The sequence below is a fragment of the Equus asinus genome, chromosome 1 (assembly GCF_041296235.1).
Source record: "Equus asinus isolate D_3611 breed Donkey chromosome 1, EquAss-T2T_v2, whole genome shotgun sequence".
Taxonomy (NCBI): domain Eukaryota; kingdom Metazoa; phylum Chordata; class Mammalia; order Perissodactyla; family Equidae; genus Equus; species Equus asinus.
In genome coordinates, this window is record NC_091790.1 from 191,474,221 (window position 1) to 191,501,815 (window position 27,595).

At 42.4% G+C, this 27,595-nt stretch overlaps 1 protein-coding gene across 1 annotated transcript in view; it reads right to left on the reverse strand.

Moving 5' to 3' along the window:
- The window catches only part of CREB3L2 (cAMP responsive element binding protein 3 like 2), a 107,346-nt gene that overhangs the window by 27,679 nt on the left and 52,072 nt on the right, over window positions 1-27,595 (reverse strand). The window contains exons 2-3 of the mRNA XM_044778361.2: window positions 14,114-14,330; window positions 715-890 (exon numbers count right to left, since the gene is read on the reverse strand). Coding sequence (XP_044634296.1) covers window positions 715-890; window positions 14,114-14,330 — 393 coding nt within the window. The remainder of the gene's footprint in view (window positions 1-714; window positions 891-14,113; window positions 14,331-27,595) is intronic.

The window sequence follows — 27,595 nt, forward strand, 5'->3', positions numbered from 1 at the left end:
AGCACTAAGAATGGATATGCAGCTACGCTTCGGGTCTCTATTGCGCCTGAGTTACCTTGTCCAGGCAGACTACTCCCCCTTGCTCAGAGGAGACCTGACTTGAAGAATGTCAGGGGAGTCATTGTTAATAACCTGAGGCTTTGAACTTAAGGAAAGTTAGGACTGGCTTCCAACATCTGTAAGATGTACAAGGATGATTCAATCAAGCAAGGAAGAAATTCCAATTTCTTATGTACTCTACAGGTAATACAATAAGAACAAGTAGGTGGGAGACCCCTGTATTGGGTCAGGGCAACTCAGCAATGCCTTAGGAAGGTAAAATGCAACATAGGAACTGGCATTCCCGAAAGCCATGGCCCTGTAAGCCATGGATTGCATCATCATCTTAACCACTCCCTTGCCACAGGCTTAAAATCAGTCCTACAGAAAATTTTTTTTTTACCATGGATATTTATCTGTTTTATTTTGTAATAGAAATCATAGAAAAAATAAAATCAGACTTGCCACCAGTTTTTCTAGGCAATGCCTTTAAAGGAAGTAGATAATTAATGCTGACACCAAATCAATATATCCTTGATACATACATGCGTACATACATAGTCATATATCCTTAAACATAGACAGCCACTAGCTCTAAAAAGATTAAATGCCTTATTGGAGAATGAGGATCTGTATCTTTTGATCCAATCTGTTTATATGGAAAATTGAGTATACCCCAGCATTCATTTCCAGAGGAGGTTCCTCCTTTTCAAAAGGAGTGGAGATGGCTGTGATGGTCAGAGTGACAGAGGGAACGAGTCCTGGGGGTGGTTCATCCGTAATCGGCTCTGTCTTGATGGTTGTTGATGGGAAGTCTGCAGACAGGTACCATTTCTCACTTTCCACTTCATCTATGGGAAAAAGACAAACACACATGTGAATTTGTTCAGGTCATCAGGCATAACTAAAACAAGTGACCACTGATCTTTCTCCTCAAAGAAAGCTCCAACAAAGAATCATTGAGAGTAGAATAACAGGAAATAAAGTGAGGATGTGAGAGAGAAGATCAATTGATAAAGAAATGAATGGCAAAGTAAGAGTCTACATTAGTATTTGCTTGAGTGTAAGTGTGCCTAAAGAGGGATCATACGAAAGAGAAAAGTTGACTTCCTGAGCCAAGCAGGAGGAGACTTGGTGGATGGGGAACAGGATAGGAGGGAGAATTCCAATGTGTAATGTTCTATACTTTTTGGTTTTCAAACCAAGTGAATGTATTATCTATTCAAAAATAAGTAAGCACATTTAAAAATAAGAAGTGAATGGTTAGCAACCAGGTCTCAGGAGAGAGGACCAGAGATGATGGAAACGAGGTCTCTATCCTTCTCACTGTCGGAAAGTTGTTTGTTTTCTTGGCTTTTTTCTTCTCACTCTCTGCCTTTTGTGCTCTTCTGTTTCCCTATGACCCCACTTATGCCTTAAACCTGATCTAGACTTCTAGAACTTTACTTAGCCTTCTGGGAAACCTCAGAGTTTGTAACAAACATCGGTCCCTTGCTGAAATGGACTAAATACTCATGCAGAGAAAAGGAATGGATCTTAGCAAGCCTGGGTCTTGGCTTGCCACTGGCTTTCATGATTATCACAAGGCCTGGGGATGGCAACGAAGCAACAAGACAGAACAGACAGAAGCACCACTATCATTTAACACACATTCTTCTAGGAGCCTACGCAGTACCATGTGATTCTTACCAAGTTACTTCAGAGCCAGTGCCTCAGCACAGCCCTGGAGAAGGGGGGAGGAGGGTAGGAAAGGAAAAGACAAGGAGGTTGCAAACAAGTATAGGATAAGAAAAAAACAAGTCAGAGATTCCCAAAGTCAGTATTCCTTACCTGATCCCAGTTTTACTAAAATGAGGCTAAAATAAAGCAAAGATATGCTCCTTGCTTTATAAAAACACTTAAACACACACACCACATGCTTAGTGAACCATTACTGTACAGGCAAGCAAAGTCATTCACATTACACTCAAGAATTAGACTCAAGTTTCCTTACGAAAAGGTAGATAAAAATCATTCACAACTGCTAGGGTTCGGGGGAGAGCGGGCACAGAAGCTAAAAACTGAAGTTCGCAATTATTAAAATGGTATTTCATAAGCAACTTCCTTCAATCACAAGAAAAAGTTAGATTCACATTCACAAAGAAAATGATTTTCTCCCTAAATCCAACTTATAATTGATGATTAATTATCAGAGCCCCAATTTATTTCCTGAGGTAAAGTAAAGATGCGCAAGACTTCTGTTGGTCGAAGATGTTTTGCTTTCAGAGGTGGTTCTGGAGAGCTGCTCGGTGCTGTGGTGTGCTGGGGGATTTCCATCTCTCTCGGGGTGAGTGCCACCTCCTGGCCGAGGGGGAAGGGGGAAAACAAAGGGGCTTTTGATGGTGGCCAGAGGAGGGAGACCACACTGTACCTGACACAGACCTCTGCAGGCCAGATGGGTGCCTGGCTCAGGTTAGGGAAGCAACTGCATGAGGAGCCAAAAGAAGATTCTAGAACCTCTCCCCAAAGGAGCTTAGGAACTAGAAGGCTCTATCACATGTGAGGAAGACACCCTCAGGACAGATTTGAGGAAGGGCTGGAGAGACAGAGAGCGCACAGATCACACTTTCTCCATTCAGCAATGATATGCTGATGCCTCTGCTTTCTGCAGTCAACACTTGCAGCCTGTCCACATTGAGCAATATTTACCCTGGCAGAGGCTGGAAGAGAGAGAGTAAGATGAAATACAGCCTAGGTATATATTAAAATTAACAAGAAGGCGGCACCCCTGAGAAAAAGGTCACATGTAATTACCAGGAAATTGTGAGATCAGGCCTGACCCGCTGTCCATGCAGTTCTGATTATGGTGACGAAACTTAATCCACAAGGCAAACAAAAGAAACGGCAAAAACAAATACAAAAAGCAAATACAAAGTGAAATCAGTTCTTCCAGTCTAGCTAAGCCTTTCTCAAAGCACACACATTCATAAAATAGGTCAAGATAGATTATAGTCTTAATGTTCAGTGTCCTACACCTCTACTTAAAAATTCTATACATATATAATCATTGCTATAGCCGGGATGGAGACTGAAGGGCAAATGATGATGCTTGAACTGTGAAACAAAACTTGCTCTCTCAAAGACAACAAACTCTTCCAATGAGAAGCCGACGGAAGCTGCCTCTCCTCCCAAGCTTTTCTGAGGACAGACAACTGGTGGTGCCTTCACGCTTCCACTTCAATACAGCAACTTATTACTCTATCTTGAAAGATGTTTTTTGAGTTAGAAAGAAGTTTAAGGCCATCAAGCTCAAATATATTATTTTATAGATAGGAAACTGACACGCAGGTCTAAAACACACAGCAATTTAGTAACAGAACCTGGATCTTTGCACTCCTGACCAGAATTCTTTCCATTAAGGAAACGGCTAAACATGTGGATAAAGATTTTTGCACAAATATGCTCATTGAGGCATTATGTATAATCACAAAACACTGAAACAACCAAAACATTAAAGAGCAAGGGAAAGGTTAGTGAATTTTGGTACATCAATACATTGGGATATTTCGGCAGCCAGTAATGTTACACGTACAAAGCCTTTTTAATAACGAGGCAAAGATTTACAATAGAATATTAAGAAAAAAGCCTGGATATAAATCTATATACTAATAATGAAGAAAGTGATAGAAAAAAAGACTGAAAAGAAATATGCCAAAATAGTGCAACTATCTCAGGGGAATAATTCAGAACATGTGTGACTTTCTTTTTCTCTAAATGTTATACTATCTCTAAATTTCCTGTACTGGGAATATACTGTCCCTGGGTGATCACACGTGGACATGGCCTGCTTCTGCCTGCTCTACTTTATGCTTTATGACGGTAATTATTAGATAGAAGCCGCAGGGGTTCAAGGGGCCCATCCAGCGTCCCCTGACTCAACAAGAGTCAATGAGTACCTTAACATATGTAATAAATGACATTGTGGCTCCAGTTCTTCACTCCTCCCTCAATCCATGTCCTTTACCATGTAATTTTGCAGTGCCCTCCTATGGCGGACTACTCCCCATCCTCAGACTGGTCACATGACTTGCTTTGGCCGATGGGATCTTAGTTTCCTAACATAAGAAGAGTCCTGAAATGTGTTTGCATGACTGGACTTACACACTTGTACTTTTGCCATCACATGAGGAGGATGTGCCAGGACAATCTACTGATCCCAGGAGAAGGATGACAGACACATAAGAGTTACCCCAAATGAACCTGGCTAAGATCAGCCAGCTCTCAGCAGGCCTTAGACATGTCAGTGAATCTAGCTGAATACAGCAAAATCACTCAGCTGTCCCCCACCTGAATCAGCTAATCTCCAGCCAGGGCACAGATGTGTGAACTATAATAATAAATGATTATTGTTAAAGCTAATGAGTTTGGGGGGGGGTTGTTACGCAGTAACATCACTGGCTGATACAATGTAGCTGAATATATATACAAGAAGTTAAATCCATTTCATCAGAACCTATTGCAACAAAATAGCTGTACCTTGTTTCCGTTATAATTCCCCTAAACCATCAATTGTGACCAATATCAATAAATATTTGTAGACTGACTGATTAGACCTACCAGTTATATCACAAAATAAGTGACTAAAGATGAAGAAAGTCAGTCAGTAAGAAGTTTGCTGAGAACAACATTCCAGTGGCAGCTGAAATTAGAGAAAAGAGCTTTCACACTAAACTACTGGGTGTTGGCTTGTACTCTGTCCCTCAATGGAAATAAATATCAAGTCAGAGAAAACAAGATGACAGATGTAACCTATGAGGTAGGGGATTAACAAAGGATAGAGTGAAAGGGGATAAGTAGAACACGTCCGACAATTTTTCCACATGACCTTATTTTTGTAATTTTATTTTAACGGTAATGTTATTTTAAAGATCAGTAATGCCACCACGGCTTAGAACTGGAATTACCCTTAGATGTTTGAGCTACTGGCTAAATTACAAAAACAAGAGTCTACACCCTCTAATTCCTAAAACTTGAAGTTCAGACTTTGAATGAAAAATTTTTTTTTCTTAAATCGTGTCTACATGCCTTTTAAGTTTCATTTCAAAAGGAAAACATCACCCAATTAGGTCAGTAGTGCATACTGTGAGGCGTAAGAAGAACCCCCATATCATATCTGATTTTATTTAAACAGCTTCCTGTCCAAACTCAGTATGCCAAACTGAACTGGCACGTGTCCTCAGTATTGCCACATAGCTATCAGCAACGAAACAAAAACAAGCCACTGTCTCACGGTGATGAGCTAGTCCATCACAGCCAAGGACGAAATGGAGCAGCTACGAGCAATGGGGCTGGACGCCAAGATTACCAAGACAGCAGGGTGGACAGAGGGGCTAAAAAAGACACAAAATTGAAGCCAATGCAAAGGCAACACCAAAATGCAGATCCTCAATCACTTCCATATGTGCTTCACAAATAACCGCATTGAATAGATACCGACTCCTGGAAAGAAAGATTAACTCTAAACTGGGAGTAGGCAGCATCTTTATAAATATGTTATAAATATTTTTATATATATACACACACATACATATGTATATACAAAGTGTGCGCATATATTCATAAAAAGAGAATCACATGGGACAAATACCCCTTATATGATGTACACACTTATACATCCATTTGCTATTCATATGACATGTGTAAAGTGAAAGAGGAATTTTTGTAAATTAAATAAGTATGCCTCATCTACATTCCTCAGCATTTGAGAACTGTGTCTGCCCTCTGAAATTTTTCAAAGGACGAGGCAAATCTTGACCGATTTTTGATATAAAAATCTCTTAAAGGAAAAATGCTAAGGCTGGGTTCTGGAGGCTGGGAGAGGGGCAAGAATTCCGTTGAGTGTGTCAGAGTCATTTTAAACTACAGCCCACCGCACAGTCAAGTGGAAGTTGGAGGACTGTCTGCCCATGGTCCCTCTCTGAGTGCCTTAACCCTGAAATAACCTTCAGCCGTGAGTGACATGAAGAGGTGCTGATCACAGTAAAAACAGCAAACATGTAACTATGAGTGTTTACTGTGTGCTAAGTATTGTTACATCTTTACACATATTAATTAATTTAATCCCACAAGGAACCACGTAAGGCACGTTCTACTATTACCTCCACTTTACAGACAAGGAAACTAAGAGAGGAAATAACTCATGCAAAGTTACACAGCTGGTACAGAGCAGACCTGGCGTTCATACTCAGGCAAACTAGCTCCATGGCCTGTGCTCTTGGCCACTATAGTATATTGCTTTTCAAGAGACCAATGATTAAACAGATCTCTAGCCAAGAGTGCTTATTCTTCAATTAATGTTATTTTAAGCCCGTAATTAGCCACGACAAGAGGTGCAATATTGGTTTTTTCTATACTTCTCATCTCAGTTTATACAGATTTCTCATCCGACGTTCTCAAGGTGAAGAACCCCAGTTTAAGACCAACCAATAAATAACTAAATTTTGAGTGCTCACTGTGTGCCAGGCCCTATTCTAAACGTTTTCATGTATCAGACAGGCCTCCGTGATCAACACGGCTTCTCTCAGATACCTCCCTCACTCCGTGTTCTTTCTCTGGTTGTGTATATAGAACCTCTTTGCCTTACAGCTGTCACTCATAGTGTGGCCAGAAATTATGTATTCAATTATGCAGTAATCTGCATAACGCAATAATAATAATAGCCGATATTTATTTAGTGCTTACTAACTGCCAGGCACTGTTATAAATGCTTAATGTGTATTAATTCATTGAATCCCTACAACAAGAGTATGAGGAAAGTAGTAGTATTATTCCCATTTTAAAGTTCAGGAAAGTAAGACCCAAGAGTTGAGCAACTTGTCCAAGATCACATCATTAGTAAGTGGCAGAACCCAGATTTAAATCCGGACAATTTGATTCCAGAGATTAATCACCATACTCTACCAGTGTTCTGTTTAGCATCTCCGGTCCTCCTGCAGGATACTGTGTTTAGAGTATGAATTAAATAAATATCTTGGAACAGATGATTGATTTCAAAAGATTTATTTAGTACACACACAGATCCTCATGTATATTTTTTTCTTCATTGAAATTATGACTCTCACTCATGAATATCCAAAGTCATTTTAATGCCAGATAGATGTAAACATTGCTTTCTCATACTATCATTGCAATGGCTAGGCAGACAAAGAAGTCATTATTTCACTTAAAAACAGGGGGAAACATCTTTATCCTTTTTACCTGTTAGAAAAAGAAAATGAAAGGTCATATCAAAAAAGGTGATGAACAGCAAAAGAGCATATACCACAAGCCCAGGTTTCAGACTTGGAGAGGACAACTGTTCCTCTGCTTGTCCAACCCAAGCACATTCTTTCTTGAGCCCACCCATGTCAGAGGACCCAGCTACTCTCTGCAGGCGGAGGACAAACACATCTCCCTTTTCTACCCCTGAATCTACCCCTTCTAAGATGGCTCAAACTGATATTCTTGTCAGTAGCTCAAACTAAATGTGATGAAGATACAGCTATTCATTACTTCTCTGTGACTTTCTCTCATGTCTTACTTCATTGGAAACATTTCAACATCAAGATGTCTTCAACACTGCAAACAGAAAACCTAAGTCATCTAAGACTCATCTCTCCCCTTTACTCAGCATCCTGGATCATGTGCTAATCCTGCTGTGGGTTTCATCCAATCCTTTCAAACTCCATTTTTTCTTTTTTTTTTTTCTTTTTAAAGATTGGCACCTGAGCTAACAACTGTTGCCAATCTTCTTTTTTTTTTTTCTGCTTTATCTCCCCAAACCTCCCCATACATAGTTGTATATCTTAGTTGCAGGTCCTTCTAGTTGTGGGATGTGGGACGCCGCCTCAACGTGGCCTGATGAGCAGTGCCATGTCCGCACCCAGGATCCGAACCCTGGGCTGCCGCAGCAGAGTGCGTGAACTTAACCACTCAGCCACGGAGCCGGCCCCGCATTTTTTCTTTGCCATGCATGTTATACACCTTTGCATTTCTACATTCATGCACACCTTCCCTGCTCTGGAATCATCAGCATGAGACATTATTTTCTTCTTCTAGTCTCCAAAAAACACCATCCCATTTTCCTAAGGCCCTGATTCCCATCAAACCCTGAGTCTTTGTCTTCCACCAGGCTTCCACCACCTATTTCCCCCAAGCTATCTCATATCAGCAGCATCTGCTCATCTTTAGCTCATAGACTACTGTTTCCATTCTCACCTGTGAAAACAGCTCCATAAATTTAGGGCATCCATACTAAGCCAGCCTACCCAGCCATTCCTTGCCTCTGCTAGCTCAAGAAGCCCAACTAGGTTAATGAGAAGGAAGATGATTACTTATGTTCCTGGCCCCACCCTCTCTAGACCTACAACAGCCACAGTTGCCATCCTTTATTCCACCCAAAATAGTTACCTTGATTTGTGCATGTGCAAATACCATAATAGATCACTTGATATCAGCATATTATACGCTGAGTCTGTTGAAATTTTATACACTTTCTAACTTGGTTCTTGTATCATCTTAGGAAGAAGACTGAAATTAAAGTACAAAGCAAATGGATACCTAGCATCTCAATTTGATTACAAAGGAAAAGGACTAAAATAGAGTAATCATGAAGATACCCCCACATGTGGAGGCTCAAGCCTTGGTCATTCAAATAGTTTCTTATTCCTCAATCAAAGCATAAAATATCCACAAATATTCTGCTTGGATATTTCTGCTTATCTCTTTATAACTTCATTTTTTTTTTAATAAAAACAGAAAATCCTGCTTAGCATCTGGTTAACAGCCTTAACCACGGGCAGAAATGAATGAGCTGGATGTAGGATGTTTTTCTGGTGGTTTCGAAGACCAAGCCCACATTCCTAGGACTGGCTCCTGTGGTTGCAGAACCACATGAAGTTCTTTAGCTCCAGTGTTTCAGAGAAGTCTCCAGTCAAATTCAGCCCCGAAGAGAGATGACGCCTATGTAATCTTAGACCAGTATTTCTCAACCTTTTTTTGGTCACAGACTCTTTTGAAGATCTAAAAAAAGTTATAAATGCTCTCAGCAGAAAAACTGACAAATGTTGATAGCCCAAAATTTTGTATATAATTTTAGGAATTTACAGTCCATCTGAGGTTCACAACAGAATAACAGAATAAGAACACCAACATCTGCCCTATAATTGGCCTGGTGTTCAAGGAGGGAGGGAGAGGGAGGAGGAAGAGTAAGGTAACCAGGGAGAGAAAAAGGAAGGAAGAAGAAAAAGAAAGAAGGGTTATGGTGGGAGGGAGAAAGAGAAAGAAAAAAGGGAGAAAGAGGGAGAAGAATAAAGAGAAAAATCCTAATAATCTGGGACAGTCTCTACTCAAAGCATTTATCTTATCACTTTGTTTCAGGCTTAGAAGCAATTACAGAAGAATTGCATTTAATCTAAGTAATACGGGACAAGAAAATCTGAATCATTGGCTTTCCCGGGTATAATGAAATACTCACTCACTATCTATCACTCGAAACAATGACTCCTAGTATTGCTTAAGCTGTTTTCACAACGTTAAGAGATACAGAATATTAAATTTAATGCAAACAGCAATTTTTAAATGGTGCCTATTTATGCGTCGCCTAAAGAACCGTCCTCCTCTGTCGGGGAGGTGATCTGCTTGACAGAGCACTCAGCTGAAGAGGCAGCCCTGTGGACTGACCCTCCCATAAGGGGGATGCAAACTGGGGTTCAAATGAATACAGTAATTCTCTTCCCAAACATTTGCCCACCCATAGAACTCAGAAAAATAATTGACGCTAAGACCTAGAGCCAGCTTTCCTGGGCAAACTCCCCATCCATTCATGCACCTGCCTAACTTCAATTTCATACATCTTAAACAGTTACTACCTGTGTTCGTTATTTCCTACTTATGAAAATGCTTTTGCTGGCATAGGAAGGTAGCTTTTACTCCAAGAAAAACTGGTTCTTAACGAAGACAAACTGTGGATCAGAAACTGTTTGCAAAATATATCTGCCTGCTGTACCTGTTCTCAGCAAATGACTAGCACCGTGCATTGCCACACAGGATCTATAAATAGAACGAGCGCCAGTTGGGGGAACTTAATGGTCTGTGCTTTGGCCTAAAGATAAGAAAGCCTTCCTGGAAAAGATCAACTGATTATTTCTCTTCACACTAAGCTATTACCATAGGTGGCCCCCATGGGTTCCTTTATGTTGCATTTATATTGATTAGAATTAAGAAACAAAGAATGGCATCATCACGGAAGAGAAATGGACCCTGAACTTTGGGAAATCTGCTTATTTGCAGTCATTTCACTAGGAATCTTGTTTTAGAAGAATCAATGTCCTAGCCTTCTAACTGCTTGCCTCCAACCATTGCCACTGTTTCAACTCTACTTCAAGCTTCGAGGCCCGAATAAAATTCTGCCTCATTCATGTAACTTTCCCTTTATCTTCAGTGGACGTGTTCTCTCTGCTCTGAACTTCTACAGTGTAATTTCCTCTTGGGACATTGCTCATATCCTGTCTGATAAAGTAGTGGAGTACATGGCATTTTCAGTAGACTCTGAGCTACAGTATAGGCAGGGTCTAAGTCTTACTATTGTGTCCCACAAGTATCTAGGACGATGCCTGCCACACCGTAGGTGTTCAACAAACATATGTGGAATTGAACAGAAAAGTGAATCTGCCTAGATTGTTTAGGCCATCTCTAATCTGCATATTCTAGAACTGCAAGGCTGTGGAACGGCTGACTAGTCCACAGATGATAACTGTCTGAACACAATATAAATATCACTACATTGTTATCATATGCCTGCCACAGGGCCTTTGCACTTGCCGTTTCCTCTGCCTAAAAGCCTCTACCTGAGACATCTAGTTCTTTCCCTCATCCCCTGGCTGATCTTTGCCAAATGTTACCTTCAAAGAAGGCCCTTCCCTGTCTATCCTATTTAAGGTTTGAGTTCCCCCCTGCTATGGTTTGAGTGTTTGTGTGCCCCCCCTAAAATTCATATATTGAAATCCTAATGCCCAATGTGATGGTATTAGGAGGTAGGGTCTTTGGGAGGTGCTTCTATCATGAGAGTGGAGCCCTCATGAATGGAATTAGTACCCTTATAAAAGAGACCCCACAGAGCTCCCTAGCCGCTCCTTTCATGTGAGGAAACAACGAGAAGTCTACAACCAGAAGAGGGCCCTCCCCCGACCATGCTGGCAGCCTGATCTCCAACTTCCAGACTCAAGAATGGAGAGAAATAAATTTCTGTCGTTTCTCAGCCACCTAGTCTGCTGTCCAAATGGACTAGGATGCATCCTTCTGCCCCTCCTCCAGCAACTCCTTTTTCTGATTTATTTTTCTGTCTATCACTGATCGCCATCTAATATACTACATATTTTACTTCTCTATTTTTTGTATTTTCTATTCCTCCCTCTCACATCCTAGAATGTAAACTCTATGAGGCAGAGATCTCTATAAATTGTGAACATTCCTTTACCTCCTCTCTCAATGCTTAGAATAGTCCCTGGTAGGTTAAGCACAAGGTTGGTACTCAATAAATAGCTATGGAATGAATTTTAGAATGAATCATAAAGCATTTACAAAACACCAATTCCTACATGGCACTGTGCCTGATCCTGTAAAAGACAATTGTTATAAGTGAAGAAATACCACCTGATCAAATACATGCAGCCCAGTGTGTCTGCACAGTTAGGGGGCAAGCGATGCATGGAAGAGCAGAGCAGGGGTCTGTCCTGTTGCCAGCACCAAAGGTGAGGAACATGCTTTAGTCTTCCACACTTTCCCCCTCAACAACTCAAGAACCACTAGGTGAATGAATGGCTACACTGAAGGCACTGGTAAAAGGTAATAAAGGAGTTCAGACAAGGAAGCAGTCACTTTACAGACATCACTATGAGGAGAAGTGTGGCAGTGAGCTTCTGAGTCATTCCCCAGTGATCCTGTCCTGGCGTTCATGTCCTTGTATGGTCTCCTGTCACAATGAATCAGGACAGAACAACTTTCAGAGCTGGGTCAGAAAGGGTCTCTCAGCTTCTGCCTTGGGCTCTTGGATCCCTCACTCTTTGGAGGGCAGCTATGCTCCCAACTATACCAAGAACGCATTCCTCACTCTGTGGGAAGCCAGCTGCCATGTTGTGGTAACACTCAAGCAGCCCCATGGAGAGGCCCACACGGAGAGGAACCCATTCACCAGCATCAACTTGCCAGCCATGTGAGGGAGAAACCTTGAAAGTAGATCTTCTAACCCTGGAAGAGTCTTCAGATGACCTCAGCCGCAGCCAAAATCTGATTTCAACCTCACGAGAGATCCTGAACCAGAACCACCCCAGTGAGCCACTCCTGAACTGCCTACCCACAGAAGTCATGAGAGGTAATAAATGATGATTATTTCAATTCATTAATTTGGGGAGATTTGTTAGACAGCAATAGATAACTAATACAAGAGGTATTGGAAATGACTTCCACAAAGGAAATAGGGCTTGAAAACAGAGGCATCAAAGGAATTGCAGGAATAATATAGGCAAGGCAGTGAAGCGAGTACGGGGGAAAACCATGAACAAAGGCAGGTACGAATGTGAAACAGAAATCATATCCACACAGAACCTCAAGATTGGAAGGAATCTTAAAAGTCATTTAGCCCAACACTTCATCTAACAACAGAGTCCACTCTTAAAATAATAAAACTAAGGCAGGGATTGCACGAATTTCTCTAAGCTGAAATTTTTGTTTTAGTTCTGCTCCCTCCCTTTCTTCCCAGGAGACTTGCCCTCACCCGACTCTCCTGATCTGAGGTAGAGAAAGTGGACAAACTACAGAGAAGGATTAAGTCATTATGCACCTAACCTCTTGCCAGGAAAAATCTGAGCATATAATTAGTCTCCAGCAGCGTCCAGCCAAGAAAGAATCCACTCACAGATTTGGGGCATTCCCTTCACTGAGGATATAAGGCCAAATTTCCTGGGCTGCTGATCAGTGCACCTCTACTCAAAGGAATAATGTATCTGAGATGCTAAAGAAAAAACCTATAGCATTTTCTGTCCCAAGATATGATATTTTATTGGTCCCAAAGTTGGTTCTTTCAGAGGCTGGTAACAGATCTGAAGCCCAACTGAAAGATGCATCCCCCACAAAGCTAACACTCTATTTGAAGAAGTAGATACAGGCATTTGCCTTTAACGAGAGGAAACATGAGGGAATTGTTCCCTAGGCAGCCACTGCAAAAGATGCTGCCATATGTACAGTGGTATAAGGAGTCAGGCAGGACACCCAGGTCAAGCCAGAGAAGGTCAAGTTACTGACTGTTTCCTATCACATCATCCTCTTCTGAGAAGAAGGCATATGTTGAACTAAGATTAGAGACTACAGTTTTTAAAACTTACTAAAGGTATTAAAACAGCTGGTTATACTTCTAGGAAAACAAAACATAGACAATCAAACTAAAAAGGTATACATACCTTAGAGAGTTGGGAAGATATAGCATATACCAATTAAAGGTCTATAGAGTAACGATCAAAACATCTTAGGCCAGGAAAACTAGACCTTTAACAAATACCATACCAATGGCATTGATCATGGGCATAAAAGGGTCACCAACAAGAAAGTCTAGGAATGCTCACCAAGATCTCATATACATGGGGTCAACGGAACATGCTGAAAATGGGTTAAGAGGATGCCCAAGGAGCTTCTATGGAGAAGAGTGGTCACAAAAATTCTTTCTCATAAAAAATGACATGACCTCTTGAAATAATGGACTCACTGGAATTATCAATCAAATAGGCCAACCTGATTTGTAAAAGGATGCTGTGCTGCCCAAACCACAGGGTCAAAGAAAGCAATTACTATCGTTCAGTTACAAGTTCCCAGAGTACAGTCTCGGGTAGATAAATATGTCCTGTGCCTCTCTGCATTTCCCCTCAGCCCAAGCACAGAGCTTTACACACAGCAGGGGTGTGGCTAAAGTGGGTGCTGACGACAATATAACACACACTCCACACCCTCAAAGAGCTCAGAGTCACAGGTGCCCAGGTCCCAGGTGTCTCCCCTGCTCCGAGTTTACCATCATTGAAGCTGTCACTGGTGGTAACGTGGGTGAATGGTGACTGGGCCCGCGGCTCCTCGCACAGGGAGTAGCTGTGCTCAGCCTGGATGAGAGGCGCCGGGGACGTTGGCGATGGCTCCACCTCCATCGACACACTCTTCTCTGAGAGGAAAGGGTCATTCAGGAGCTGACCCAAGACGTTCTGGGAAAACTCATCCAGAAGTTCTGAGAAGTGCTACAAGAAACAAACAAGGAAGAACTCAGTTTCTCTGAACCATGATCTGATATTTACACACAGATTCTAAGGCAAATAGATCACGCACTGCTTTAAATGAAGTCACTAATATACAATATCTAGTTATCTATGGCTATGTAGCAACCTGCCCCAAAACTGAGTGGCTTAAAATAACCACAAGTTATTATTTCTCACTACTCCATGCTTTGGGGTTGGGGGGTGTGGTGAGCTGATTTCTTCTGAGTTCACTGATAGAGCTACAGGGAGCTGGAAGGTTAGCTGGCAGCTGTGCTGGGCTGGACAGCTGGACACCTGGGCCTTTTGCTCAAAGAGGCTTTATCAGGCTGGGATTCCTCACATGATGGCAGAAATGTTCCAAGAGGGAGAAAACCAAAATAGACTCCACCTCTTGATGAGAAGAACAGCAAAACCCATTGCAGACCAGTGTGGACAGAGGCTAGCACGACTCACTAGTGGCCATCACTCTATCTACCACTTTTTGCATTGGGAATATTTTTAAATAAGCTATCCTGTATTTCTGTTGCATGAGAGTGCTATTTATAGCAAGGTGCCAAGTTCAAAGGCATCACAGGCAGCTTCCCTCTACTCTCCCCACCACCTGGACTTTGTTCCTCTGCAGCTTTTCCTGAATCTCCTTAATTTCTTCTCATCTTCCATTTCCAACACCATCAACTCCCTAACCCCCATCACGCCATTAAGATAATACAGGAATGGTCTGTACATATATTCACAGGGATTCCTACATTGCTTGGTCCTCTCAAGGAGCTGCAGCCCTGTCCACTCTCTCTCACTGACAGGAGGATATTCATGGTCTAAGGATCTGTAAGGCAGGTTTCTCAGCCTCAGCACTATTGGCATTTTGGACTGGATAATTCTTTATGACAGGGGTGGAGTTGTTCCGTGCGTGATAGAATGTTTAACAGCATCCCTGGCCTCTATTCACTCTATGCCAGAAGCACTCCCCTAGTTTTGAAAAAAACAAAAATGTCTCCAGACACTGCCAAACGTCCCTAGGGGAAAAAATCATTCTTGGTTTAGAACCACTGCTATAGAGTATATTAACAATAATAATAACAAAATTCAAATTAAAAGTCCATTTTGGCACCAGCTGTTAGAGCCACTTCTTCCTTCTAAACATTCCCTGAGTCATATACCAACAGGTGTCATCCTGATGGATTAAACTTTAGGGACATGTCTGGTATAGAAAGGCAGTCATGAAAGCAGGTACAGCAATAAGAGAACTGACTGCAAATGTGGATTCTTGGGGTAGGCAATGGAAACTCTTGGGATTCCCACGGATAACTAAGTGCTACCACTGAAATGAAGTGTCAGTGAAGGTGTTATGAAAATGAATGCAGCTTGGGAATGGAAGGCAGGAGGGGACCCTAAGGTCAGAGCTCTAAGATTAGGGTAGTTGTAGGACAGAGCCTCTCCTCTAATAAAGAAGAGAAGCAGACAACAGAGAGGAGCGCCTGGTAGGCTAGGTCCTTAAAGCAGAGTTAGATTGGTGGGGCTGCATCTCATCAGGACAGAATACAGAATGCAAGGAAGCCACAGGCCTTGGGCAAGTCCTCCTAGGCATCGATCATGTAGGAGAACACAAGAGGGTGGTTCGGTGGTTTGGTGCGTCTCTGTGTACAGACACACTGAGAACAGAAAGGGCCCTAGGAGCATCTAAGGCAAGAATTCCCAAATGCCAGCACTCTGCATCACAATTACCAGGAGAGTTCTATTTCAGTCATTTTATAATAAGATATTTTAAGCATTCAGAAAAATTATAGAGAATAGTACCATGAATAGTTATGTAGTCATCCTTTGGAAAAAATCTTATTTTTCCATGTTTGCAGCTGCAACATTTTTTTCTTTACTCTTTCTTTCTTTATTAAGAAATAAAACATGAAGGGACTGTTCAAGCTCCCATCCATTCCCCTTCTTTCCTCTCAAAGTTAACTACTACCCTGAACTTGGTGTTTATCAGCCCCATTAAAGTCTTCACATTGTTACTACATACGTATATTTCCATTACATACATATGAATTTTTTTAAACTTTAAATAAATGGAACCATATGTCACACATCCTTCTACAACTTTATTCTCTCAAAAAAATTTTTTTAAATTTATTCATGTTTATACATGTAGCTCTAGTTCCTTAATTTTAACTTCTGAGTTGTATTCAACTGTATTTATCCATTTCCTCTGGAGGGACACTTCAAGGTGTTTTTATTATACGTATATTTAATAAACATTTTTGAACATGAGGGGAAATTTTTAAAACATACAAATCCTATGACTTGCCTTCAGAGATTTTGACTTAGTAGGTCAAAGGCATCCATCTTAAAACCACCGTCACCACTGTGATTCTAACACTCACTTCAGTTTTTGAACCACTGAAAGTTGGCCCATTTCCACTCATCATCCCTCTCACTACACCACTTGACAATTAAATCCCTAGAAGTTTACAAAGGGCCCAGACATTCAGATAAGTTCAAGATCAGACAAAGATTTAGGGATTTGGAAGCTACCATGTGCTAAATTTTAAATAGGCATTGGGGATAGAAAATAAAAAAGAAGATAGAAACAGTCTATGCTTTCCTTGAGCTTAGCATTCAGGCCAGCGCTTCTCAAACTTCTACGTGCATATCAATCACCTGAGGATCTTAAGACATAGATGCCGAATCACGTGTCTAGGTGAGCCCAAGATTCTGCATTTCTAACCAGCTCCCCGGTAATCCTGCTAGACCGTGGACCACACGTTGTGTAGCAAGGAGCAGAACAGCTGCAAGGATAAGATCAGAACCCAGCTTTCCTGATTCTACAGTAACCTGAAGTCAGAGTGTGATTCCCTAAGCAGCTCCCCAAAGACAAATTAACTGCTTGCCTGATGGTGAATATTCTGCAAGTGTCTGACGGAGTTCCTTTCGAGACCAAAACTGAGGTAACAGAAAGTAAAATACATAACAGCATGTACAATGCAAAAGCAAGAGTTGAACTCACAGACCCGCATTTGCAAGCTACAGTTCTGTCGCTGGAGCTGCAGTGTCAACTCCCGGCCAGCCGCGCCGGCCCTGCTAAGCCTCTGGAATCCTGGTGTTCTGTGAAGCAAGGCTCTTCTTGACTGCCTGTGCTTTCCCATGGAAGTTGCCAGTTGGGGTACTCTGCTGACACTATGTTTTCTTTCTCCTGAGCAGCACTAATGAATGTTTTCACGAACATCCCCTGAATAACCAATAATAAACCTTCTCAAACTCTGCTAACCGTCCCTGAACTCCCCCAACTTTGGATTTTGTAGTAATTATCACGTTACCAAAGAACTTAGTCCTAAATGATAGGGAGTCCTAAACAACTCAAGAGTTGTTATCAAGCACCTTATGGCAACCTTTCCTCTAGAAAAAGAAACTCCTCAGAAGAAGGGACCAACTGTGCCTCACCACCACCCACACCTAGGAACTTAGCAAAGTACTGCGCACTGAGTAGGTCCCGGGGAGACACTTATGATTCAAGTGCCCAACTTGTCCCAACCAGACACTGTGACTCAGCCCAACAAATTGGCTCCAGCTGGGTCTCCTTGGCAGCCGTGGGCTCCAGGGCTCAGCAGACAGGTCAACATTCCACTGCCGGTGCAGGGACCAGGCCAGAATCAGCCCATCATCAACGCCAGCCAGTGAGAGAGGGGCACATGGCCTTGGAGGCAAAAAACCAGAGAAAGCAGCAAAGTGAGCCTCAAAGAGGGAGCCTTTCTGGATCCTGCACACATGTTAGCAAAGGACTACTCATGTGAACCCAAGGCTTATGAAATTTTAGTTGAATTCTTTCAAAGATATAGCAGAATAGCATTTTACCACTCGGCCTAACAGTTTAGTCAAGCTTTATGTGTTTACAAAGTACTTTTCTAGCTTTCCCCTCAATCAATGCTCATAATAATCCTGTGAAGGTGGTTTTAAATCCATTGTCCAAGATCTCAGTCACCTACTGTTTGAGCTGGCCTTGATCTAGGGTCATCTTATTTCAGGTTGACTGAACTTTTCCCACATTGTTTCTCCTTGAAAAGAGGTATTTGAGCTTCACAGTCCAATGGCATGGAGAAGTTCTAACAAGTGTAAAACCATGATGCCGATGCTGACGATTGATGACGATGTTGATAGATAGGGTCAGGTGCTGAGCTCATCTGATGGACGAAGTGCTTAACATAGTGGACTTTGAGAAAATGAGTGAGGTGCTTTCCTCTAAGGTGGACATGTCCCTATTTATAGATGAGAAAACTGGGGGCTCAGTTTGTTAGGTACATTGCCCACAGTCTGGGTTGCACAACTGACAAAAGGTGGAATTGAGATTCCATCCCAAGGCTAACCAGCTCCAAAGCCCATGCAGTCTCTACTAGAGCACCCTGCCTCATTTAGGTCAGCCTCTAAAGCTGACACATAGTGAAGACTGGAGTTAAGAAAAAACCATCTCATTGACAGTCCATCCACTCCTCCACTATGGACACACAGTCTTCCACATTCAAAGTGTACAAACAAGCCAGGGGGTTGTTGGATGGAGAGGCTCCTGGTATCACTTCTGTGGGACATCAGCAATAAGGATGGAGATATTTACTTGCCCTTAGTGCATGGTTCTACCCAAGAGTTCAAAGTAACATCACAGAATCTCTGGGTTGGAGGAAACCTCTTGACCGGGTTAAACCTCTGACTCAAGACATGAATGCTCCTCATCCACCTTAGTGAAGACCCTTAGTAACTTCCTTTAAGAATCCATGCCAAGGTCTCGTCTCCCCATTATCTAAAGATGCAGCATTTAATATCCTCCAACGTGACCCCAATCGTCCTGTAAAGTCTTGTCTCCCTTTATTCTAATACGTGATGCTTTCATCCTAACTCTAAGAGTCTCCATATGACATTGTGGCCATGCAGCTTTGGAGCCAGGCAGGCCTGAATTTGAATCCTGGCTCCTGGCTGTGCACGCCTGAGCAAGATCATTCAGTTCTCTAAATTTCAGTTTGTTCCCCCTGGAAAGTAAAGGTAACAATAAATAATGCATGTAATGCACCTAACACTTCACTGGCATAGCAATCAATTTTTTAAAAAGCTCTTTAAAAAAACAAAACCCTGTCAAAATTAAAACAATAAAATGTTGGTGTTTTCTTCCTTTCTTTCCTTTTTTTTTGTGTGTGTGTGTGAAGAAGATTGGCCCTGAGCTAGCAGCTGTGCCAATCTTACTCTACTTTATGTGGCACGCTGCCACAGCATGGCTTGACAAGCAGTGCTAGGTCCGCACCTCGGATCCGAACCTGTGAACCCCAGGCCACCGAAGCAGGGTGCACACACTTAACTGCTACGCCATGGGGCCAGCCCCCTACAATGTCATTTTCTGCTTGCGCACTGGCTTCTCACACTGTCTTTCCTAGAATATCCTTTCATTTCCCTCTCTATCCATCAGGAAACTACCTGAGACAGAACAAATCTATTTCCTTTACAGTCATCCTAGACAGACACAGCTCGAATCGATCTTTCACTTCCCTTTGAATAAGTATATCTTAATTTCACTCATTTTTACTCTTCTTTGATGTTCCTTTCATTGCCAACTCACTTAAATCTTTTATCATTAGACCTTATAAACTCTGTAACCCAAATGTAAACATTTTTACCCACCTCCTCTGAGCCTACCACAGATCACAGACCATCTGTGTTCAAAAACTATCTCGGGTTTCCATCTATTATCATTGTACAAGATCCTAGTCAAACAGTAAATCAATCTGAATCAGAGCCTAGGCCTCCCAATAATTATAAATAAGCACTATCAAATGTTTAAAATGTATGTCCAAATACACAAGTCAGATAAATTAGGAAGAAACTGTTAACTTTACATAAATTACTTACTTTATAAAAAATTACCTTGACTCCGAAGCATTGACACTCGTGTTTGCAGGTCATTAACCGGTTGTCAAAGGAGCTTGAAAGGAAAGAATGGTTAATGATCTGGGCCACCTCCTGCAGCTAACAATTGCCCCAAGATGTGAGGTCAGGGGGATGAGGAAGGGGAGATAAAGGAGGAGGAAAATGAAGGATTCATAATTCTTGAGCTCAAACAACTGGCTGCATAAAGCTACTAAGCTGTCTTCCTTGCACTGCTCACCACTGAGGCTGATTCATTCAACAAACACAGTGAGCTGTACTCTGAGCAAGGCACTGTGCTGGACCAGGTGGTGGAAAGATGAATGAAGGTCATCTTAGAAAGACAGCCCTGTCCTGACACGCGACTTGAGTGATCTGAAGCTTACTTCCTGGGCTCCTACGGACCAACATGCTCACAGAGCAGCTCTAAAGTAGCTTTGCCCTCCTAAGGTGGGCCCAACAGGCACCTTCGTTCTGGAGCTACCTGAACAGTGCTGCACCAGAGCAAGGCCGGGAGTTCAAGTCCCAGCCCTGCACTCCACTGGTTGTCCTCTACCTCTTCTTGTAAAACTCCACCTTGTCTGTAAAATTCGTGTGTGTGTGTGTGTCTGTGTGTCTGTGTGTGTGCATGTGGGGGAAGAGAGATGGAGGGGACTTTGGACTTGATCAGTAGTTTTCACCTTTTTTTTGACTTGTGGACCCTTTGGGGAATCTAACGAAAACTTCCTGCCTGAAAACTGCCCACAGGCACTACATACAAACAAGGCGGGAGATTCCAGGCAGCTCACCCAACCCCTGAAGCCTGTCCAGGGATGCAAGAGAGAGGTATGGGGGACGGGGAGGGGGAGGAAGAAGGAGAGGGGGCTGGGGAGGGAGAGGGAGAGAAGGAGGAGGCCACGGACCCAGTTCAACACCCCCAGCAGAGCGAACAGTGAAACACACCAATAGTTATAGGTCATTGCTAACAACCTACTTGGCCCTAATACCCTATAATTTTCTAAAATGTTGCAGACAGTATAAAATGGAACTCCCAAAGCTTTTCAACTTAAGAAAAGGAAGAGAGAAAATGCCTTTTTTCTGCTTCTTGGGTTTGTTAGCTTTGCCCTGTTCCCCTGCCAGGGACACAAAGCAGCCGGGGCCCAGGAGGGAACCGTTGGTGCCCAAAGCAGATGCCGCCGCGCCTGCCGCCTGCAAGAGGCCCGGGTACGAGGCCTGTCCAGCTCCATCTGCGCCCAACAAAGAAGCTCTCCTCCAGGCCTGCTGCCCGCCGCTGGCTGAAGGCTCACAGCGGAAGGCAGGTTTTACTGAAATATCGCAGCTAGTAGCCTTGCCCAGGGCACAGAATGCTCCAACGATTGAGCCATGGATGCACTGGATGCGGGGCGGGGGGGCAAGATGACAACCCCCAAAGCCTCAAAGAAATGCCGAGAACTAGTTTGGTGGGCACATCTCAAATTCACTTTAGAAACCAAGCTTTCCCTCCAGGAAAACATTTTTGCCAGTATTGCACAGGAGGGAGAGAGAAGGAAGAAAGGGGGAGGGAGGGAGGAGGGGAGGAGGGGGCAGGGAGGAAGGGGGAGGGAGGAGGGAGGAGTTGTCTTCCCAGCTGCCCTCTCCCAGGCGCCCACCTTCAAGAGGCTGCACCTTAGACCTGAGCTGCTCTTGCCCTGTGCACACGCCCTGTGCACATACCAGAGAGAAAATGGCCAGATGCCTACGAGGAGGAAAAAAGGCAACTTTGTCAAAGTCACAAGAAAAACAAAATGGCTCATGAGTCAAACCCTATTACAGTGAAATTTCATGAGCACCCAATAGTTTTCTGGTACCAAAATTTAAGTACATTACACATTTCTCTAAATAAAGAAATTTGGGCTTGAGCCTTAGCACTCTCTTATTACACAAGAAGTTTTAGGGGTTTTTTTGTTTTCGTTTTTTTCGGTGAAGTGATAGATGCTTTACTGAAATTTCACAATCTGTAGCAGAAATTGTTTTTTAAAGAGCCCTATTCCAAAACATACATACATAGGTTTGTACTATCCAGATGTGCATTTCTTTGTAAAAGAAGTACGTGAAATAGGTTGATCAAATTCTAAAGGCATTGGGAGATGCTTATTTAAAGGAATCCTATTATAACTCTATTGGTAGGGTATACTCTATTTGTTGTAAAAAAAGTCACCCTAATTCATTCATTATGCAAAATGAATTTTTACATATGATATTTGCTTCAAGAGAGATACACCAATACTGATGCCTTTTAAACACATAATTTTTCATCATTAAAACAAGTAACAATGCACTGTCTCCAAATGCAATCTAATCCTGAATGGTCTATAGCACTTCTTCTTAGCTTAAAAATATTAATGTGAAAAAATTCATCGTTTCATTCTATACAAACAAATTAATTAATGAGATGAAGGGAGAAACACCCCGTGGGTGGCTCCTGCTGGCAAAGGAGAGCTAAGAGATTCAAAGTTAGCTGGCACAAAGAAATTCAATATGCCTACTTCTTGGCATATACATATATATATATATATATATATATATATATATATATATATAGCTGCAAATGTCCCAAAATGCACTTCTTAGTTCTTTCTGAACCCAAACTAGCCTTAGCCTGGTAGAAGGCCCCTTCTCTGGCTTAAATAATATCCAACCAGTCCCCAAATGAATAAAAATGATATGAAAATATTATAATATCATCTTCCATGTTCAACACTTAGAGTTCTACATATGACAAAACACTTCTACATCATTACTGTATCTCATCTTGACAAGACCAAGGATTATCCAGAGGGTGGAGAAGGAGATTGTGGAGTAGAGTGAGTAGGGCAGGATTCCTGGTTTCCGGCTCCCATTCCCACGTACTTTCAGCATAGCCTGCTGCCTCCCGATCACTAGCACAGAGAACTCAGCAACCAGACTCCTGATTGCCACATACTTTTTGATTGGTAATTTGGGCCTGAGGTTAGGCCAATCTCCTCATATCACGGGAGGAAATCCTTAGGATCCTTTAAAGCAGGCAGAGCTGCTCCAGAAATAACATATAATCCATATGAAGTGGAGTAGTCCTCTTTGATTTGTTTTGAGAAACTCAAACCATCCCGGGAGTACTTCTCTTGCCTCTTCCTTCAGCCGCAACAGACAGCTGAATCTCCCAACAAATAAAAGCCCTTCAAAATCATGATCAAGCCAAGCATTCAAGGCTGAGGCAGTACAGAATACGCCATGCGTTCTCTCCATCTGTAAGGGGAGGGTCACAGGGACCCGGGATGTTGAGAGGCAGACATCTTGACAAATGATTCTTCCCTCATCCCTTTTTCTTCACTTTGATCCCTAAGTCCAGAATCTTCCCCACACCCTCAATCCAGCAGAGCTTTCTGTCTGATCTGTCCTACATGCCAAGGGCAACAAAATGTTTGCTTTTAACCTTCCCATGCTTAAAACTCTCCAATAATTAGATAATTCAATCTAAGTCCAAACTCCTGCCAATTAGAATTAAAATCAATTTAAATTTCTTATTCAGCACCTCCCAGTTAAATTCCCTGAAGAGGTTCTTCCTAATTGATGCTTTATCCTCTGTTGACACTCCTCCTTCTGTCCTTTATCTGCAATTTGCAGTTTTCAGCCCTTGTATGTTCTCTTTCTATAAGTAAATTCAGGGGCCGTTTGGTCAGTCTCTTCTCACTGGGACGCCTGCCCCCTCTACAAACATGACCTTCTCCTCTCAGATTCCTTCCACTCTTAAATGGAAAGCGACCCCAGTCCTCCCCCATTACACACCTTCCATATCAACATTTCAGTCTTTACTCCACGAGGAGATACTCAGGGCATTCGCGCATACCCCTCAGTGAAGGCAAAAGCTAAGATATTCATTGTTTGTACCCTCTTGGGTCCCACTCTAAAATAACTAAAATCTGGTATTTTGCCATTCCAGAAAAACTTCTCGTTGTGCTAACAGGCTCCCAATCTCAGGCTGATGAAGCTTGCGGAAATGTTGGGAATCATCTGGGCCAACCTATCATTCTAATTTGAGGACACTGAGGTCCGGGGTAGTACACGAAATCAAAGACTTGAGGGTTCACCTCTTTACACTGCAGATCCTGTAACAAGAAGGACAGTCACTAAACATGAGGATCACCAAAAGGATGACTAACGAGGGTCCCAGACATTTCCTCCATGGATTCTCTGAATAGGACAGATGTTTTGTAATAGGACAATTCTGTCTCCAAGTCAAGATCCAATGCCAAAGATGTCAGGTTTGAAAAATTAAAGGAGTCATAAAGTTTTCAGGAAAAAAAAATGGCACAGTCCCTCAAAACGTATCTTTTATTTATGAGCCTGATATGTTGTAAGAATTACTGAGATAATCTCATTCCTAGAGCACCAGGCAGAAGAGAAAGTGCTTCAGAAGTACAGGGTGCTATCTGCCTTGTTTAAATGTCCAGGGAATGACTCACTGCCAGGAGGCACCCCTTCACCACCCCCAGATAAGAGCAACAGGAATCCCATAGGTTGTCAAACTGGGAGACCCAGGAAGGTTCTGGCTTAAAGCCACTTAGATTCTTGCTCTGTCAGATCTCGCATGCATGTTCCACCTCTCTGGAATGCTGGCCAGCTGAAACATACCAGAGGATCTTAACCATCTAAAGGAGTGTTTTATGCACTGGAGTCATGAGTCAGAAGACATATCTTCTAGATCAGTTCTGTAAAGATTAGCAATAAACTTGAGCCAATCACTCATGCTGTCTACTCCATTTGAAACTGGGAAAAATACAATCTGCCTGTCAAAATTGTCATGAAGACAAAATGAATTCATCGGTAGTCTGATCCAGATATAATATGGTTCTACAGTAAGTGAAAATTGGCTGAGAACCATTAGGGGAGTAGCAACATGAAAGCTACTTCACAGTCATCCATGTAGTTATTTCTTACCTCCACCTTGACTAGCCAGTTAGCAATGGCAAATACTGGGAGCAATGGTATGTGTTGGCTGTCTGCTCCCGCATATTCTTTCCTCTTATGAAACCCAACCAGCTGAGGAAATGAACCCTGTTCTATCTCCAAGTGCTACTAGAATCCAAGAGCTCAACAGTCTGGTCAAGACAGGATATCCTGGGGCCTGCCCCATGGCATAGTGGTTAAGTACGGCATGCTCTGTTTTGGCAGCCGAGGTTCATGCATTCACATCCTGGGTGTGGACCTCCACCACTTGTCAGCCATGCTGTGGTGGTGACCCACATATAAAGTGGAGGAAGATTGGTACAGATGTTAGTTCAGGGCTAATCTTTTGCAAGCGAAAAAAGAGGAAGATTGGTAACAGGTGTTAGCTCAGGGTAAATCTTCCTCAGCAAAAAAAAAAAGACAAGATAGCTTATCTTGGGACAGTGGAGAGTGAAAAACCACTGGTTAGCTCTCTATTGCCCCCCCACCACCACCACTGCCCACTCCAAGCTGAGCCAATAATTCCAGTCCACTTACTAGAAACAAGAGAGATTGGAAAGGCAGGCTCCATTATTTTAAATGAAGAACCTAAAGTTAAGAGATGCCAAACCACACACCCCCAAAAGAAGCAAAATTTGATGTTTTTTCACTGAGAACAGTTCCTTTCACTAATAAGAGCTCAATAAATGTTAGCTGTTTCATTGCTGTTACTACTTCATGTCTTGTTGAAATTGGGACAATTTATTAAGCATTTCTCTGATCTATTAGCCTATTAAGACTATAAAAAATTATGAGGCTCATTAAATACCATTTATCCTTGGTGATATACTAGACTCTAGTTTGACCATTTGCTTACTAAGAGGCTCAGTGTTCAATTTGTCAATTCATAGTTGATAAATCTTCCTTTTCCCCACTGAAAACCAGGCCTACGGCTCCAATCTCAAATACCTCTCCCATTCCTCCAGCTCCTCCATAGGTCACCCCTCCAAAGTCAACAACACTTTATCACATCCATATGCTTCTTCCGTGCCCTTTCCTTTTAAGCAGCAATCAGAATTGCTATGCAAACCTCTCGCTCCAACTTTTATAAGAGAACTGGGCACAGCCAAGCTAGATTATCAAGTTCCCCCTTTGGTGACACTGATGAGCAAAAAAAGGCCAGAAAACCCAAAGTAAGCCTTAGTAAGAAGAATGAGATGCTCACCCAGTGGGCAACTGAGAGCCCATGACAGAGCCCAGCAGAAAGGGAGGAAAATGGAACAACTTGGTTGTGAAAAAATGTCCTGGACATGCTCAAGATTCCTTTCTCTGATTCTAAGCAGCATCCAAATTTTTCCCAAAAGATGGATATTTTCAGGTTCTCAAGTCTTATCCTGGAAGTGGAGTGCCATGCTCCAAAAGGTATCCCTCTAAGTGCCCTGGCCCACAGGATAGTCCCTGTCGTCAAGCCACAGCCCTGCCCTTCCTCTTCATTGGACCTTGGAAGAGTCGGAGAATGTCCAAGGAAGGTGAAGAAAAGAGGCCATAATATTCTCTTTCTAAGAAAGCCCATAAACGGAATCTAGTGATCTCAGAGAACAAGCAAACGGAAGACATTCTGCAGTCCCTCTGGCAAACACGTGCAAACACCGCGTTAGAACTTGTTACCAAACAGCTGAACTGAGTATTTTTCTCCCAAAAGACAATGTAGAACAATGCTTCTACATTTTTTTCATGATTGGTCAGTGGTGGATGCTTACTGCATGATGAAGAGCGAGCATTTGCCTTCTGGTCACAAAAGATTCTTTTCCAGGACCCGTGAAGCAATGGTCTCAGAAATTACATAAGGTTTGAAGTAATAACAATGCAATGCCTTGGTGGGGGTGGGGGAATATTTGGGAAAGAAAGTCAGCAAAGCTTATTAATAAATAATATAAGAAGTCAAAAGGGTAGCTGCTGGTGTAGTAGAAAGAATGCTGTGTTTGGAATCAAAGGTTTGGATTTAGACTTAGCTCTGTCACAACCTGGCTCCGTGACCTCAGGCAAGTCGTTTAACCTCTCTGGGCCTCCTTTCTTAGAGTATAAAATAAAAGAGTAGGACAGCTGGTCTCCCAGGCTCCCTGAAGCTCTGACATTCTGAGACCAGTTATGATGTAGGTGGCCTCTGCTTCCACTCACCTAGGGGAGTAAAATAGCCTGAAAACAAATCTTAAGCCTGAGTCATTATTCCCTGCAACTCCCTCTCTCTGGTCTTTTCTGAGCCTATTTTGGCAAAGAATTAGTTCCCCTCGGGATGGCTGAGTTAACAGCTGGATGGTACTGGCTGATTTCCGCCTTTAAACAGCTGGTCTGTGAGACAAACAACCAGACAGGCTTTTAACAGAAAAAGTGACTCAACTTTTGCAGACCAAGTATAGATGGAGAGAAATATC